This window comes from Oncorhynchus masou, chromosome 2 (assembly GCF_036934945.1).
Source record: "Oncorhynchus masou masou isolate Uvic2021 chromosome 2, UVic_Omas_1.1, whole genome shotgun sequence".
NCBI classification, from domain to species: Eukaryota; Metazoa; Chordata; class Actinopteri; order Salmoniformes; family Salmonidae; genus Oncorhynchus; species Oncorhynchus masou.
In genome coordinates, this window is record NC_088213.1 from 6,806,067 (window position 1) to 6,822,730 (window position 16,664).

At 48.7% G+C, this 16,664-nt stretch overlaps 1 protein-coding gene across 1 annotated transcript; it reads left to right on the top strand.

Annotated features, from left to right (window-relative positions):
* The first annotated feature begins 361 nt into the window (after window positions 1-361).
* On the top strand, window positions 362-15,484 carry LOC135552319 (telomeric repeat-binding factor 2-like). The gene is made up of 5 exons (XM_064983878.1): window positions 362-599; window positions 3,278-3,373; window positions 3,594-3,724; window positions 5,038-5,124; window positions 15,347-15,484. The coding sequence occupies exons 1-5, from the start codon at window positions 437-439 to the stop codon at window positions 15,482-15,484; spliced, it is 615 nt and encodes a 204-aa protein (XP_064839950.1). The 5' UTR covers window positions 362-436.
* Window positions 15,485-16,664: the final 1,180 nt, after the last annotated feature.

Sequence of the window (16,664 nt, forward strand, 5' to 3'; positions counted from 1 at the left end):
CCTTTTCTGTGATAAAGGGTAAATTATTATACACATTTTTTACGAGTGTGACTCTGTGAAGTTATTTTGGAGCGAGTTAAGTATTTAAATGTTTTATTTCATTAATAAGACCCATGTATTTACGATGAAAGATGTTACTAAAATGAAAACAAAACCATTGAATTAGTCCTTCCATTTCTTCATTCTGTCTGGTAAATGTTATATACACAAACACTTAAAAAAAAATCTGTCACCAAATGCAATATTTTTTAAATTAAAATCCAATATTATATATATAAAAAACACAATTTATGGTAATCAGTTTGCCGCGATGACGTCATTGACGTAATGTGAGCGTCGGTGGGCGTAAGGTGAGCGTAATGCGGCCAGACGGAAGTTTGACTGAACACGAACCAGCGCGGCAGATGAAATACTCATCAGTTTATTTACATCGTAGATGTGGCGGCAACAAGACAACATGGAGTCGAGTGCGGACCGCGGACTAGATGTGGAATGTGTTGTTAATCGGTGGATAGTGGATTATTACATATCTGTGGCGTTTGAGGCGTTCAGGAATGAACAGGACAGTGATTTCTGTGAGATCAGAGACATCCTTCAATGTTAGTAACGTTTTCTCACAGATGCAGTTAGCTAACTCGCTAACTAACGTTAGCATCTACGCGAACCCAATAGAGGTTTCTAATACCGTTTCTGCCTAAAATATTTAATGAATAATTAACTCCCGCGTTAACAGTTTGTTTAGCTAGCTATGCTTATAAACTTTTCGTTTTATACCACGTGATACCCAGCTATATGTTAGCTAACTGTGTGGTAACGTTGACTGTGCGCTGGACCAGTTGGTTGGACTAGATCCCCCGGTGAACAGGTTAGTTTTTGTCCTAACTTTAACACCACACAGCTGATTTAAATAACCTTAAGTCAACTCATTATTTATTATCTGAATCAGCTGTGTAGCGCAAGGACATAAACGAAACCTGCGGGGGTGCGTTCATTTCGTTTGAACGTTTGCTACGGTGCGGAGCGTTTTGTATTGAACGAGACGTTTTCCCCAAAACGTGTCGTGAACAGACTAGTTTGGTCCGTTCGGTGTGTCGGGTTTAGTTTGAAGCAGTGACTTGTCGTTGTTAAAGACAAGCGGTGCGTTTTTGAAGCTACAACCCCTCACCGTTTTTCAGAGCTGTCGTTCAGTACAGCACCGTTTTCGTTCAATTAACGTTCTGTTGCGTTTTTATGTACTGAACGCTGCCCAGGACCGAGTTTGGGAAATGCTGAGTTAGCTACACATTTATTTCACTAAGTCATTTAACAACAACTTCTTATTTACAATGACGCCCTCCCCAAACCCGGGCAACGCTGGGCCGATTGTGTGCCGCCATATCACTGCCGGTTGTGATACAGCCTGGAATCTAACCAGGGTCTGTAGTACCTTTCAAAACATATGCAAATATGCCCCTTATCTTTCATATCAACGTGAAATAATATTTAAAAAATAATATATATATATTTACACTTTATCAATTTTTGCACAGATCCAATCTGTGCGTGCATCTGTTTGACAAAGACATTTTACATTTACATTTAAGTCATTTAGCAGCAATACAGCTCTTATCCAGCACTTAAAGGCTCATCAGGCTCTCAGGGCTTTCATACCTCCAGCCAATACAGACATCAGGGCTTTCATACCTCCAGTCGCAATCATGAAGTAGCAGAGCAGCAATACAGACATCAGGGCTTTCATACCTCCAGCACTTAGCAGAGCAGCAATACAGACATCAGGGCTTTCATACCTCCAGAGCAGCAGCAATACAGACATCAGGGCTTTCATACCTCCAGCACTTAGCAGAGCAGCAATACAGACATCAGGGCTTTCATACCTCCAGCACTTAGCAGAGCAGCAATACAGACTTCAGGGCTTTCACCTCCAGCACTTAGCAGAGCAGCAATACAGACTTCAGGGCTTTCATACCTCCAGCACTCAGCAGAGCTGTTGTCAAGGATGTGAGTTTGTATTTACACAGGACTGTACCGGACTGTACCGCCCCCACCTACCAATCATGTTAATGCGGAACTATACAGAGCCCTCCACATTGTTACAACATTTGAGAGGCTCGCGGTGCGGGGCTTGATTTGGCCTCTGCCTGCCCCAGAGGTACCAGCCCTGATGGCTTTGCTGTTCAGCAGTCACCCTCCAGCCCTGATGGCTTGGGGGTAGAAGCTGTTCAGCAGTCTGATGGCTTGGGGGTAGAAGCTGTTCAGCAGTCTGATGGCTTGGGGGTAGAAGCTGTTCAGCAGTCTGATGGCTTGTGGGTAGAAGCTGTTCAGCAGTCTGATGGCTTGGGGGTAGAAGCTGTTCAGCAGTCTGATGGCTTGGGGTAGAAGCTGTTCAGCAGTCTAATGGCTTGGGGGTAGAAGCTGTTCAGCAGTCTGATGGCTTGGGGTAGAAGCTGTTCAGCAGTCTGATGGCTTGGGGTAGAAGCTGTTCAGCAGTCTGATGGCTTGGGGTGGAAGCTGTTCAGCAGTCTGATGGCTTGGGGGTAGAAGCTGTTCAGCAGTCTGATGGCTTGGGGGTAGAAGCTGTTCAGCAGTCTGATGGCTTGGGGGTAGAAGCTGTTCAGCAGTCTGATGGCTTGGGGGTAGAAGCTGTTCAGCAGTCTGATGGCTTGAAGCTGTTCAGCAGTCTGATGGCTTGGGGGAAGCTGTTCAGCAGTCTGATGGCTTGGGGGTAGAAGCTGTTCAGCAGTCTGATGGCTTGGGGTAGAAGCTGTTCAGCAGTCTGATGGCTTGGGGGGGGGTAGAAGCTGTTCAGCAGTCTGATGGCTTGGGGGTAGAAGCTGTTCAGCAGTCTGATGGCTTGGGGTAGAAGCTGTTCAGCAGTCTGATGGCTTGGGGTAGAAGCTGTTCAGCAGTCTGATGGCTTGGGGGTAGAAGCTGTTCAGCAGTCTGATGGCTTGGGGGTAGAAGCTGTTCAGCAGTCTGATGGCTTGGGGTAGAAGCTGGAACATGGAGGTATGCCCGTGTGGGAACACTAACCCTATAAAGGTGTGTAGTAATTTAACCTTTTGTTTTTTGAAAATGATTTCTCACTGATCTGAAAGTACCGTTCCGTTTGTTTCCAGAACTGCGCGGCGATGAGTGTTACTGTTTAGAGCAAGTGTCAGGGAGCTCGGCCTCTTAACAAAACGTCCCCGGTCAGAGGAGCCTATCGTCAATAGGCGCTAAAGCAGTTAGCCCCATTTAATAGACGCTAGCTAACACATCCAACAACATCCTCTTTCAGGTCATCTGGTCCGGCCGTTGGAAGCCAACGACGCCACACCCAAGAAGATTCGAGCAATACAGTTCCTCACCAGGATAAATGACGGTGACAAACTCGGTGAGAGTTTTGAGTGAAACACGAAGTAACTTCCTCGCTAGCTACATCACAACATCTATCTATGTAACAGTACAAACTAATATTCCTTCCCTGTTGAAAATCAGAGACATCTGGAATGACCCCAAGTCCCAGAATCTGCTCTTCCTTATAGCTAGCTAGCCGTGTCTTTCGGAAATCAAGTCCGAGATCACTGACACAGTTGTTTTCTTGCCATCCACAGACTTCTCGTTTGACTCCCAGGAGGACCTCACGCCACTGGAGTCTGCTCTGAGCGTATTGGACAGCATCCGCGACGAGTTGCCGGTTCCCCAGAAAGACTTGGAGAGAGTACAGAAGTCTGTCAGAGAGATGGTGAGATCTGGCCACACTGTGATTTGGTCCCCCGTTGAAACCCGACACACTGTGTGTAGTCATTGATTGGTCCCCGTTGAAACCCGACACACTGTGTGTAGTCATTGATTGGTCCCCGTTGAACCCGACACAGTCATTGATTGGTCCCCGTTGAAACCCGATACACTGTGTAGTCATTGATTGGTCCCCGTTGAAACCCGACACACTGTGTTAGTCTGATTGGTCCCCGTTGACACACTGTGTCCAGTCATTGATTGGTCCCCCGTTGAAACCCGACACACTGTGTGTAGTCATTGATTGGTCCCCCGTTGAAACCCGACACACTGTTCTGATTTTCATGTCAGCCCTGTCCAACATTATAAGATGACACCGTGTACTGCGGTCAACACTATTGTGCACTGTAGTGAATTGCACAACTATTTGTCCGTTCATGACTTCTCATTCTGGTGTAATTGTCCGTTCATGTCTTCTCGTTCAGGTGTATTTGTCTGTTCATGTCTTCTCATTCTGGTGTAGTTGGCCGTTCACGTCTTCTCGTTCTGGTGTAGTTGGCCGTTCACGTCTTCTCATTCTGGTGTAGTTGGCCGTTCACGTCTTCTCGTTCTGGTGTAGTTGTCCGTTCACGTCTTCTCGTTCTGGTGTAGTTGTCCGTTCACGTCTTCTCATTCTGGTGTAATTGTCCGTTCATGTCTTCTCATTCTGGTGTAGTTGTCCGTTCATGTCTTCCCCTTCTCATTCTGGTGTGATTGTCCAGTCATGTCTTCCCCTTCTCATTCTGGTGTAGTTGGCCGTTCACGTCTTCTCGTTCTGGTGTAGTTGGCCGTTCACGTCTTCTCGTTCTGGTGTAATTGTCCGTTCATGTCTTCTCATTCTGGTGTAATTGTCCGCTCACGTCTTCTCATTCTGGTGTAATTGTCCGTTCATGTCTTCTCATTCTGGTGTAATTGTCCGTTCATGTCTTCTCATTCTGGTGTAATTGTCCGTTCATGTCTTCTCATTCTGGTGTAATTGTCCGTTCATGTCTTCTCGTTCTGGTGTAGTTGTCCGTTCACATCTTTCGTTCTGGTGTAATTGTCCGTTCATGTCTTCTCGTTCTGGTGTAGTTGTCCGTTCACGTCTTCTCGTTCTGGTGCATTTGTCCGTTCATGTCTTCCGTTCTGGTGTAGTTGTCGTTCGTCTTCTCATTCTGGTGGTTCATGTCTTCGTTCTGGTGTAGTTGTCCGTTCATGTCTTCTCATTCTGGTGTAGTTGTATTCTGCCATGTTGTTCTGACATCATTATAACGGTGAACCCTGTTGTGTTTTTCTCTGTAGTTGGTGATTGTGTGCATTAAGAACCAGGCCTTTGACAAAGCCAAGGAGGTTTTGATGAAATACTTCCCCAAAAGCAAGGTTGGAAAGGTGAGCTAACTCCTAAACTCCTAGAGAGACGATGGCAACAACACGAACAGTACAGAGAGACATTTAGACCTGTCTGTTAACCTGAGGGACAGAGACATTTAGACCTGTCTGTTAACCTGAGGGACAGAGACATTTAGACCTGTCTGTTAACCTGAGGGACAGAGACATTTAGACCTGTCTGTTAACCTGAGGGACAGAGACATTTAGACCTGTCTGTTAACCTGAGGGACAGAGACATTTAGACATGTCTGTTAACCTGAGGGACAGAGACATTTAGACATGTCTGTTAACCTGAGGGACAGAGACATTTAGACCTGTCTGTTAACCTGAGGACAGAGACATGTCTAGACCCTGTTAACCTGATGGGACAGAGACATTTAGAATGTCTCCAGAGACTGTCTGTTATGTCTCCTGAGGGACAGAGACATTTAGAATGTCTGTTCCTGAGGGACAGAGACATTTAACCTGTCTGTTAACCTGAGGGAGGGGGAATTCTCCAGGGGCTGAGGGACAGAGACATTTAGACCTGTCTGTTAACCTGATGGGACAGAGACATTCTCCAGACCTGTCTGATGAGGGACAGAGACATTTAGACCTGTCTCCAGAGACATTTAGACCTGGGGGTAATGAGGGTCTCCAGAGACATTTGATGTCTGTCTAACCTGAGGGACAGGTTCCCCTGTCTCCAGGGGCTGATGGGGAGGTAATGTCTCCAGACAGGCTGATGGGATGTCTGTTAACCTGAGGGAGACATTTAATGTCTGTTCCAGGGGCTGATGGGGAGGACATTTAGATGTCTCCAGTTAACCTGATGGGACAGAGTAGACCTGTCTGTTAAGGGGCTGAGGGACAGAGACATTTAGACCTGTCTGTTAACCAGGGACAGAGACATTTAGATGTCTGTTAACCTGAGGGACTGATGGGACATTTAACCTGTCTGTTAGGCTGATGGGACAGGACATTTAGAGTCTGTTAACCTGAGGGACAGAGACATTTAGACCTGTCTGTTAACCTGAGGGACAGAGACATTTAGACCTGTCTCCAACCTGATGGGACAGAGACATTTAGATGTCTAACCAGGGGCTGATGGGACATTTAGACCTGTCTGTTAACCTGAGGGGACATTTGATGTCTCCCAACCTGAGGGGGACATTTAGACCAGTCTGGGCTGATGGGACAGAGGACATTTAATGTCTCCTGAGGACAGGCTGATGGGAGGACAGGACATTTAATGTCTGTTAACCTGAGGGACAGGACATTTAGATGTCTGTTAACCTGAGGGGACCTAATGGGCTGATTTAGACCTGTCTCCAGGGGGGTAATGTCTCCAGAGGCTGATGGGGGGGGGTAATGTCTCCAGGGGCTGATGGGGGGGGTAATGTCTCCAGGGGGCTGATGGGGGGGGTAATGTCTCCAGGGGCTGATGGGGGGGGGGTAATGTCTCCAGAGGCTGATGGGGGGGGTAATGTCCCCAGGGCTGATGGGGGGGTAGTAATGTCCCCAGGGGCTGATGGGGGGTAATGTCTCCAGGGGCTGATGGGGGGGTAATGTCTCCAGGGGCTGATGGGGGGGGTAGTAATGTCTCCAGGGCTGATGGGAGGGGGTAATGTCTCCAGAGGCTGATGGGAGGGGTAATGTCTCCAGGGCTGATGGGAGCAGGTCATGTCTCCAGAGGCTGATGGGGGGGGTAATGTCTCCAGAGGCTGATGGGAGGGGGTAATGTCTCCAGGGCTGATGGGAGGGGGTAATGTCTCCAGAGGCTGATGGCTGGGTAATGTCTCCCAGGGCTGATGGGGGGTAATGTCTCCAGAGGCTGTCCCCTCTGGGAAATGTTCCAGAGGCTGATGGGGGGTATACCTGCAGAGGCTGGTGGGGGTAATGTCTCCAGAGGCTGATGGGAGGGTATGTCTCCAGAGGCTGATGGGAGGGGGTAATGTCTCCAGAGGCTGATAGGGGGGGTAATGTCTCCAGCAGGCTGATGGGGGTAATGTCTCCAGGGCTGATAGGGTAATGTCTCCAGAGGCTGGGGTAATGTCTCCAGGGCTGATGGGAGGTGTAGTGTATTCTCCAGAGGCTGATGGGAGGGGGTCCCCTCCAGAGGCTGATGGGGGTAATGTCTCCAGAGGCTGTTGTATTACCTCAGAGGCTGATGGGAGGGGCTGTGTCTCCTCTCCTGATATAGTGCATTACCTCAGCAGAGGCTGATGGGGGTAATGTCTCCAGAGGCTGATGGGGGGTGTTGTATGTCTCCAGGGGCATGAGGGGGGCTGTAATGTCTCCAGAGGCTGATGGGGGGGTGTAATTACCTCAGAGGCTGAGGGGGGGTAATGTCTCCAGAGGCTGAGTCTGGTGGGGTGTATGTATTACCTCAGCAGAGGCTGGGGGGTCCCCTCTCCATATGATGGGAGTGTATTACCTCAGAGGCTGATGGGGGGTAATGTCTCCAGAGGCTGATAGTGTAGTGTATTACCAGAGGCATCAGTGGGAGGGGTAATGTCTCCATATATAGTGGGGGTATTACCTCAGCATCAGTCTGGCTGTGTAATGTCTCCATATGATAGTGTAGGGTAATTCTCAGCATCAGTCTGGCTGTGTAATGTCTCCAGAGGTGTGTATTACCTGAGGGGGTCTGGCTGTGTCTTCCAGATATAGTGTGTTGTATTACCTCAGGCATGAGGGGGTAATGTCTCCAGAGGCTGATAGTGGGGGTAATTACCTCAGCAGAGGCTGGCTGTGTAATGTCTCCATAGGCTGAGGGGGTAATTACTCTCAGAGCTGATCAGTCTGGCTGTGTGTATTCCAGAGGCTGATGGGCTGGTATGTCTCCAGAGGCTGATCAGGGGCTGTGTCCCCTCTCCATATGATAGTGGAGTTGTATTACCTCAGGGCATCAGTCTGGCTGTGTCCCCTCTGATATAGTGTAGTGTATTACCTCAGCATCAGTCTGGCTGGGTAATGTCTCCAGGGCTGATGGGAGTGGTTGTAATACCTCAGGGGCTGTCTGGGTGTAATGTCTCCAGGGGCTGATAGGGAGTTGTATGTCTCCAGAGGCTGATCTGGAGGTAATGTCTCCAGGGCTGATGGGAGTTGTATTACCTCCAGGGCATCAGTCTGGCTGTGTCTCCAGAGGCTGATGGGAGGGGGTATTACCTCAGCGAGGCTGATGGGATATATAGTGTGTTGTATTACCTCAGGGCATCAGTCTGGGGGTCCCCTCTCCAGGGGCTGATGGGAGGGGTAATGTACCTCCATCTGATGGCTGTGTAATGTCTCCAGAGGCTGATGGGGGTAATGTCTCCAGAGGCTGATGGGGGGTATAATGTCTCCATATATAGTGGGGGATAATACCTCAGCATCAGTCTGGCTGGTAATGTCTCCATATATGGGAGGGTAATGTACCTCCAGCATCTGATCTGGCTGGGTCCCCTCTCCATATGATGGGAGTGTGTTGTATTACCTCCAGCATCAGTCTGGCTGTGTCCCCTCTCCAGAGGCTGATAGTGTATGTACCTCAGGCATCAGTCTGGCTGTGTCCCCTCTCCATGATAGTGGTTGTATGTACCTCTGCATCAGTCTGGCTGTGTCCCCTCTCCAGATATATAGGGGTAATGTCTCAGGGGCATGATCTGGCTGTGTAATGTCTCCAGAGGCTGATAGTGGGTTGTATTACCTCCAGCAGGCAGTCTGTGGGGTAATGTCTCCATATATAGTGTGGTAATTACCTCCAGAGGCTGTCTGGCTGTGTCCCCTCTCCATATGATAGTGGTGTATTACCTCAACATCAGGCTGTCCCCTCTCCATATGCTTGTGGTCCTCCCATATATAGTGTGTTGTATTACCTCAGCATCAGATGGGGCTAATGTTCTCCATATAGTGTGTTGTATGTCTCAGCATCAGTCTGGCTGTGTCCCTCTCCATATATAGTGTGTTGTATTACCTCAGCATCAGTCTGGCTGTGTCCCCTCTCCATATATAGTGTGTTGTATTACCTCAGCATCAGTCTGGCTGTGTCCCCTCTCCATATAGTGTGTTGTATTACCTCCAGAGGCATGAGTCTGGCTGGTCCCCTCTCCATATATAGGGCATTACCTCAGGGCATCAGTCTGGCTGTGTCCCCTCTCCATATATAGTGTAGTTTATTACCTCTGCATCAGTCTGGCTGTGTCCCCTCTCCAGGGGCTGATATAGGGGGTATTACCTCAGCATCAGTCTGGCTGTGTAATGTCTCCAGGGGCTATGGGAGTGGGTATGTACCTCAGCATCAGTCTGGCTGTGTAATGTCTCCAGGGCTGATGGGAGTGTAGTGTATTACCTCAGCATCCAGTGATGGCTGTGTGTCTCCATATATAGTGTGTTGCATTACCTCAGCATCAGTCTGGCTGTGTCCCCTCTCCATATATAGTAGGTTGTATTACCTCAGCATCAGTCTGGCTGTGTCCCCTCTCCATATATAGTGGGTGCATTACCTCAGCATCAGTCTGGCTGTGTCCCCTCTCCATATATAGTGTAGTGCATTACCTCAGCATCAGTCTGGCTGTGTCCCCTCTCCATATATAGTGTAGTGTATTACCTCAGCATCAGTCTGGCTGTGTCCCCTCTCCATATATAGTGTGTTGTATTACCTCAGCATCAGTCTGGCTGTGTCCCCTCTCCATATATAGTGTGTTGTATTACCTTAGCATCAGTCTGGCTGTGTCCCCTCTCCATATATAGTGTAGTGTATTACCCAGCATCAGTCTGGCTGTGTCCCCCTCTCCATATATAGTGTAGTGTATTACCTCAGCATCAGTCTGGCTGTGTCCTCTCCATATATAGTGTGTTGTATTACCTCAGCATCAGTCTGGCTGTGTCCCCTCTCCATATATAGTGTGTTGTATTACCTAGCATCAGTCTGGCTGTGTCCCCTCTCCATATATAGTGTGTTGTATTACCTTAGCATCAGTCTGGCTGTGTCCCCTCTCCATATATAGTGTAGTGTATTACCTCAGCATCAGTCTGGCTGTGTCCCCTCTCCATATATAGTGTAGTGTATTACCTCAGCATCAGTCTGGCTGTGTCCCCTCTCCATATATAGTGTAGTGTATTACCTCAGTTCAGTCTGGCTGTGTCCCCTCTCCATATATAGTGTAGTGTATTACCTCAGCATCAGTCTGGCTGTGTCCCTTCTCCATATAGTGTAGTGTATTACCTCAGCATCAGTCTGGCTGTGTCCCTCTCCATATATAGTGTGTTGTATTACCTCAGCATCAGTCTGGCTGTGTCCCCTCTCCATATATAGTGTGTTGTATTACCTCAGCATCAGTCTGGCTGTGTCCCCTCTCCATATATAGTGTGTTGTATTACCTCAGCATCAGTCTGGCTGTGTCCCCTCTCCATATATAGTGTAGTGTATTACCTCAGCATCAGTCTGGCTGTGTCCCCTCTCCATATATAGTGTAGTGTATTACCTCAGCATCAGTCTGGCTGTGTCCCCTCTCCATATATAGTGTAGTGTATTACCTCAGCATCAGTCTGGCTGTGTCCCCTCTCCATATATAGTGTAGTGTATTACCTCAGCATCAGTCTGGCTGTGTCCCCTCTCCATATATAGTGTATTACCTCAGCATCAGTCTGGCTGTGTCCCCTCTCCATATATAGTGTAGTGTATTACCTCAGCATCAGTCTGGCTGTGTCCCCTCTCCATATATAGTGTAGTGTATTACCTCAGCATCAGTCTGGCTGTGTCCCCTCTCCATATATAGTGTAGTGTATTACCTCAGCATCAGTCTGGCTGTGTCCCCTCTCCATATATAGTGTGTTGTATTACCTCAGCATCAGTCTGGCTGTGTCCCCTCTCCATATATAGTGTAGTGTATTACCTCAGCATCAGTCTGGCTGTGTCCCCCTCTCCATATATAGTGTAGTGTTTTACCTCAGCATCAGTCTGGCTGTGTCCCCTCTCCATATATAGTGTGTTGTATTACCTCAGCATCAGTCTGGCTGTGTCCCCTCTCCATATATAGTGTGTTGTATTACCTTAGCATCAGTCTGGCTGTGTCCCCTCTCCATATATAGTGTAGTGTATTACCTCAGCATCAGTCTGGCTGTGTCCCCTCTCCATATATAGTGTATTACCTCAGCATCAGTCTGGCTGTGTCCCCTCCATATATAGTGTAGTGTATTACCTCAACATCAGTCTGGCTGTGTCCCCTCTCCATATATAGTGTAGTGTATTACCTCAGCATCAGTCTGGCTGTGTCCCCTCTCCATATATAGTGTATTACCTCAGCATCAGTCTGGCTGTGTCCCCTCTCCATATATAGTGTGTTGTATTACCTCAGCATCAGTCTGGCTGTGTCCCTCTCCATATATAGTGTGTTGTATTACCTCAGCATCAGTCTGGCTGTGTCCCCTCTCCATATATAGTGTGTTGTATTACCTCAGCATCAGTCTGGCTGTGTCCCCTCTCCATATATAGTGTAGTGTATTACCTCAGCATCAGTCTGGCTGTGTCCCCTCTCCATATATAGTGTGTGTATTACCTCAGCATCAGTCTGGCTGTGTCCCCTCTCCATATATAGTGTGTGTATTACCTCAGCATCAGTCTGGCTGTGTCCCCTCTCCATATATAGTGTAGTGTATTACCTCAGCATCAGTCTGGCTGTGTCCCCTCTCCATATATAGTGTGTTGTATTTTTGCATCAGTCTGGCTGGGACACCCTCTCCATAGATTAGTTTTAACTGTTTGGGCTGATGTGTTATTACCTATTCAGTTGTACTGTAACTAACTAGTAATAACTAGTAGTTGTAATTACCTCAGCATCAGTCTGGCTCCATAACCCACTGTTCCTAACTGAACTGAGATCTGTCTCCATAACCCACTGTTCAACTGGCTGAGTCTGTCTCCATAACCCACTGTTACCTCAACTGAACTGAGATCTGTGTCCCTCCATCTGAGATCTGTCCCATAACCCACTGTTCCTAACTGAACATGAGATGGCTGTGTCCCTGACCTGGTCTGAGATCTGTCTCCATAACCCACTGTTCCTAACTGAACTGAGATCTGTCTCCATAACCCACTGTTGTAACTGAACTGAGATCTGTCTCCCATAACCCACTGTTCCTAACTGAACTGAGATTACCCAGACCTGGTCTGAGATCTGCCTCCATAACCCACTGTTCCTAACTGAACTGAGATCTGTCTCCATAACCCACTGTTCCTAACTGAACTGAGATCTGTCTCCATAACCCACTGTTCCTAACTCCATATATAGTGTAGTGAACTGAGATCTGTCTCCCATAACCCACTGTTCCTAACTGAACTGAGATCTGTCTCCCATAACCCACTGTTCCTAAGTGAACTGAGATCTGTATTACCCCTGACCTGGTCTGAGATCTGTCTCCATAACCCACTGTTCCTAACTGAACTGGAGGTCTGTCTGGCCATAACCCACTGTTCCTAATGAACTGAGATCTGTCTACCCTGACCTGGTCTGAGATCTGTCTCCATAACCCACTGTTCCTAACTGAGTCTGGATCTGTCTCCCATAACCCACTGTTCCTAACTGAACTGAGATCTGTCTCTCCTGACCTGGTCTGAGATCTGTCTCCATAACCCACTGTTCCTAACTGAACTGAGATCTGTCTCCTGACCTGGTCTGAGATCTGTCTCCATAACCCACTGTTCCTCAACTGAACTGAGATCTGTCTCCCATAACCCACTGTTCCTAACTGAACTGAGATCTGTCTCCCTGACCTGGTCTGAGATCTGCCTCCATAACCCACTGTTCCTAACTGAACTGAGATCTGTCTCCATAACCCACTGTTCCTAACTGAACTGAGATCTGTCTCCCCTGACCTGGTCTGAGATCTGTCTCCATAACCCACTGTTCCTAACTGAACTGAGATCTGTCTCCATAACCCACTGTTCCTAACTGAACTGAGATCTGTCCCCTGACCTGGTCTGAGATCTGTCTCCATAACCCACTGTTCCTAACTGAACTGGAGTGTCCCTCTCCATAACCCACTGTTTAACTGAACTGAGATCTGTCTCCATAACCCACTGTTCCTAACTGAACTGAGATCTGTCTCCCTGACCTGGTCTGAGATCTGCCTCCATAACCCACTGTTCCTAACTGAACTGAGATCTGTGTCCCATAACCCACTGTTCCTAACTGAACTGAGATCTGTCTCCATAACCCACTGTTCCTAACTGAAGTGAGTAGTGTTTCCCTGACCTGGTCTGAGATCTGTCTCCCATAACCCAACCTCCTAACTGAACTGAGATCTGTCTCCCTGACCTGGTCTGATATCTGCCTCCATAACCCACTGTTCCTAACTGAACTGAGATCTGTCTCCATAACCCACTGTTCCTAACTGAACTGAGATCTGTCTCCCTGACCTGGTCTGAGATCTGTCTCCATAACCCACTGTTCCTAACTGAACTGAGATCTGTCTCCATAACCCACTGTTCCTAACTGAACTGAGATCTGTCTCCATAACCCACTGTTCCTAACTGAACTGAGATCTGTCTCCATAACCCACTGTTCCTAACTGAACTGAGATCTGTCTCCATAACCCACTGTTCCTAACTGAACTGAGATCTGTCTCCCTGACCTGGTCTGAGATCTGTCTCCATAACCCACTGTTCCTAACTGAACTGAGATCTGTCTCCATAACCCACTGTTCCTAACTGAACTGAGATCGGTCTCCCATAACCCACTGTTCCTCTGAGATCTGTCTCCATAACCCACTGTTCCTAACTGAACTGAGATCTGTCTCCATAACCCACTGTTCCTAACTGAACTGAGATCTGTCTCCCTGACCTGGTCTGAGATCTGTCTCCATAACCCACTGTTCCTAACTGAACTGAGATCTGTCTCCCATAACCCACTGTTCCTAACTGAACTGAGATCTGTCTCCCTGACCTGGTCTGAGATCTGTCTCCATAACCCACTGTTCCTAACTGAACTGAGATCTGTCTCCATAACCTGTTCTAGGTCTGTCTCCATAACCCACTGTTCCTACCTGGTCTGAGATCTGTCTCCATAACCCACTGTTCCTAACTGAACTGAGATCTGTCTCCATAACCCACTGTTCCTAACTGAACTGAGATCTGTCTCCCTGACCTGGTCTGAGATCTGTCTCCATAACCCACTGTTCCTAACCTGAACTGAGATCTGTCTCCATAACCCACAGACCTAACTGAACTGAGATCTGTCTCCATAACCCACTGTTCCTAACTGAACTGAGATCTGTCTCCCTGACCTGGTCTGAGATCTGTCTCCATAACCCACTGTTCCTAACTGAACTGAGATCTGTCTCCATAACCCACTGTTCCTAACTGAACTGAGATCTGTCTCCCTGACCTGGTCTGAGATCTGTTCCATAACCCACTGTTCCTAACTGAACTGAGATCTGTCTCCCTGACCTGGTCTGAGATCTGTCTCCATAACCCACTGTTCCTAACTGAACTGGAGATCTGTCTCCCATAACCCACTGTTCCTAACTGAACTGAGATCTGTCTCCATAACCCACTGTTCCTAACTGAACTGAGATCTGTCTCCCTGACCTGGTCTGAGATCTGTCTCCATAACCCACTGTTCCTAACTGAACTGAGATCTGTCTCCCTGACCTGGTCTGAGATCTGCCTCCATAACCCACTGTTCCTAACTGAACTGAGATCGGTCTCCATAACCCACTGTTCCTAACTGAACTGAGATCTGTCTCCCATAACCCACTGTTCCTAACTGAACTGAGATCTGTCTCCCTGACCTGGTCTGAGATCTGTCTCCATAACCCACTGTTCCTAACTGAACTGAGATCTGTCTCCCATAACCCACTGTTCCTAACTGAACTGAGATCTGTCTCCATAACCCACTGTTCCTAACTGAACTGAGATCTGTCTCCATAACCCACTGTTCCTAACTGAACTGAGATCTGTCTCCATAACCCACTGTTCCTAACTGAACTGAGATCTGTCTCTGACCTGAACTGAGATCTGCCTCCATAACCCACTGTTCCTAACTGAACTGAGATCTGTCTCCATAACCCACTGTTCCTAACTGAACTGAGATCTGTCTCCATAACCCACTGTTCATTACTGAACTGAGATCTGTCTCCATAACCCACTGTTCCTAACTGAACTGAGATCTGTCTCCATCCACTGTTCCTCCCAGTCTGAGATCTGTCTCCATAACCCACTGTTCCTAACTGAACTGAGATCTGTCTGTGTGAATATCAGGCTGCCAGACAGCTGGTGGTGAAGAGGCGGCAGGCAGGACAGGATGCAGAGGAAGGAGACTGCCCCTCAGACCCTCAGCCAGAGGACCACCTTCTACCAGCAACAGAGGAGAAGACATCCAGACACAAACCCAGGTAGCTGATTGATCCGATGTCAACCAATCAAATACATGGACTTTAGAAAGCACTTTTAGTTCCGTTATTGTGACAACATGATTTCCAGTTACCGAGCCTGGACCCTAAAGTGGCCCCACAGTGTGTGGATATACAGGGGGCCCCACAGTGTGGATATACAGGGGGCTCCACAGTGTGGATATACAGGGGGCCCCACAGTGTGTGGATAGACAGGGGGCCCCACAGTGTGTGGATAGACAGGGGGCCCCACAGTGTGTGGATAGACAGGGGGCCCCACAGTGTGTGGATAGACAGGGGGCCCCACAGTGTGTGGATAGACAGGGGGCCCCACAGTGTGTGGATAGACAGGGGGCCCCACAGTGTGTGATTTACAAGGGGCTCCACAGTGTGTGATTTACAAGGGGCTCCACAGTGTGTGGATAGACGGGGGCTGCTGACCCACAGTGTGAGGATGACAGGGGGCCCCACAGTGTGTGGATAGACAGGGGGCCCCACAGTGTGTGGATAGACAGGGGGCCCCACAGTGTGTGGATAGACAGGGGGCCCCACAGTGTGTGGATAGACAGGGGGCCCAGTGGGGGCCCCACAGTGTGTGGATATACAGGGGGCCACGCAGTGTGTGGATAAACTGCCTCTCTCTCTCTCTCCCTCCAGTCCTCCCAGTCTAAACTGACTCCCCCTCTCTCTCCCCCCAGTCCTCCCAGTCTAAACTGACTCCCCCTCTCTCTCCCTCCAGTCCTCCCAGTCTAAACTGCCTGACCCTCTCTCCCTCTCTCTCTCCAGTCCTTCCAGTCTAAACTGCCTCTCTCTCTCCCTCCAGTCCTCCCAGTCTAAACTGCCTCTCCCTCCAGTCCTCCCAGTCTAAACTGCCTCTCCCTCCAGTCCTCCCAGTCTAAACTACCCTCTGCCTCTCTCTCCCTCCAGTCCTCCCAGTCTAAACTGCCTCTGCTTCTCTCTCCCTCCAGTCCTCCCAGTCTAAACTGCCTCCCTCTCTCTCCCTCCAGTCCTCCCAGTCTAAACTGCCTCCCCTCTCTCTCCCTCCAGTCCTCCCAGTCTAAACTCCTACCCTCTCTCTCCCTCCAGTCCTCCCAGTCTAAACTCACTCCCTCTCTTCCCTCCAGTCCTCCCAGTCTAAACTGCTGCTCTCCCTCCTATGGTAGCCTCCAGTCCTCCCAGTCCTCCCC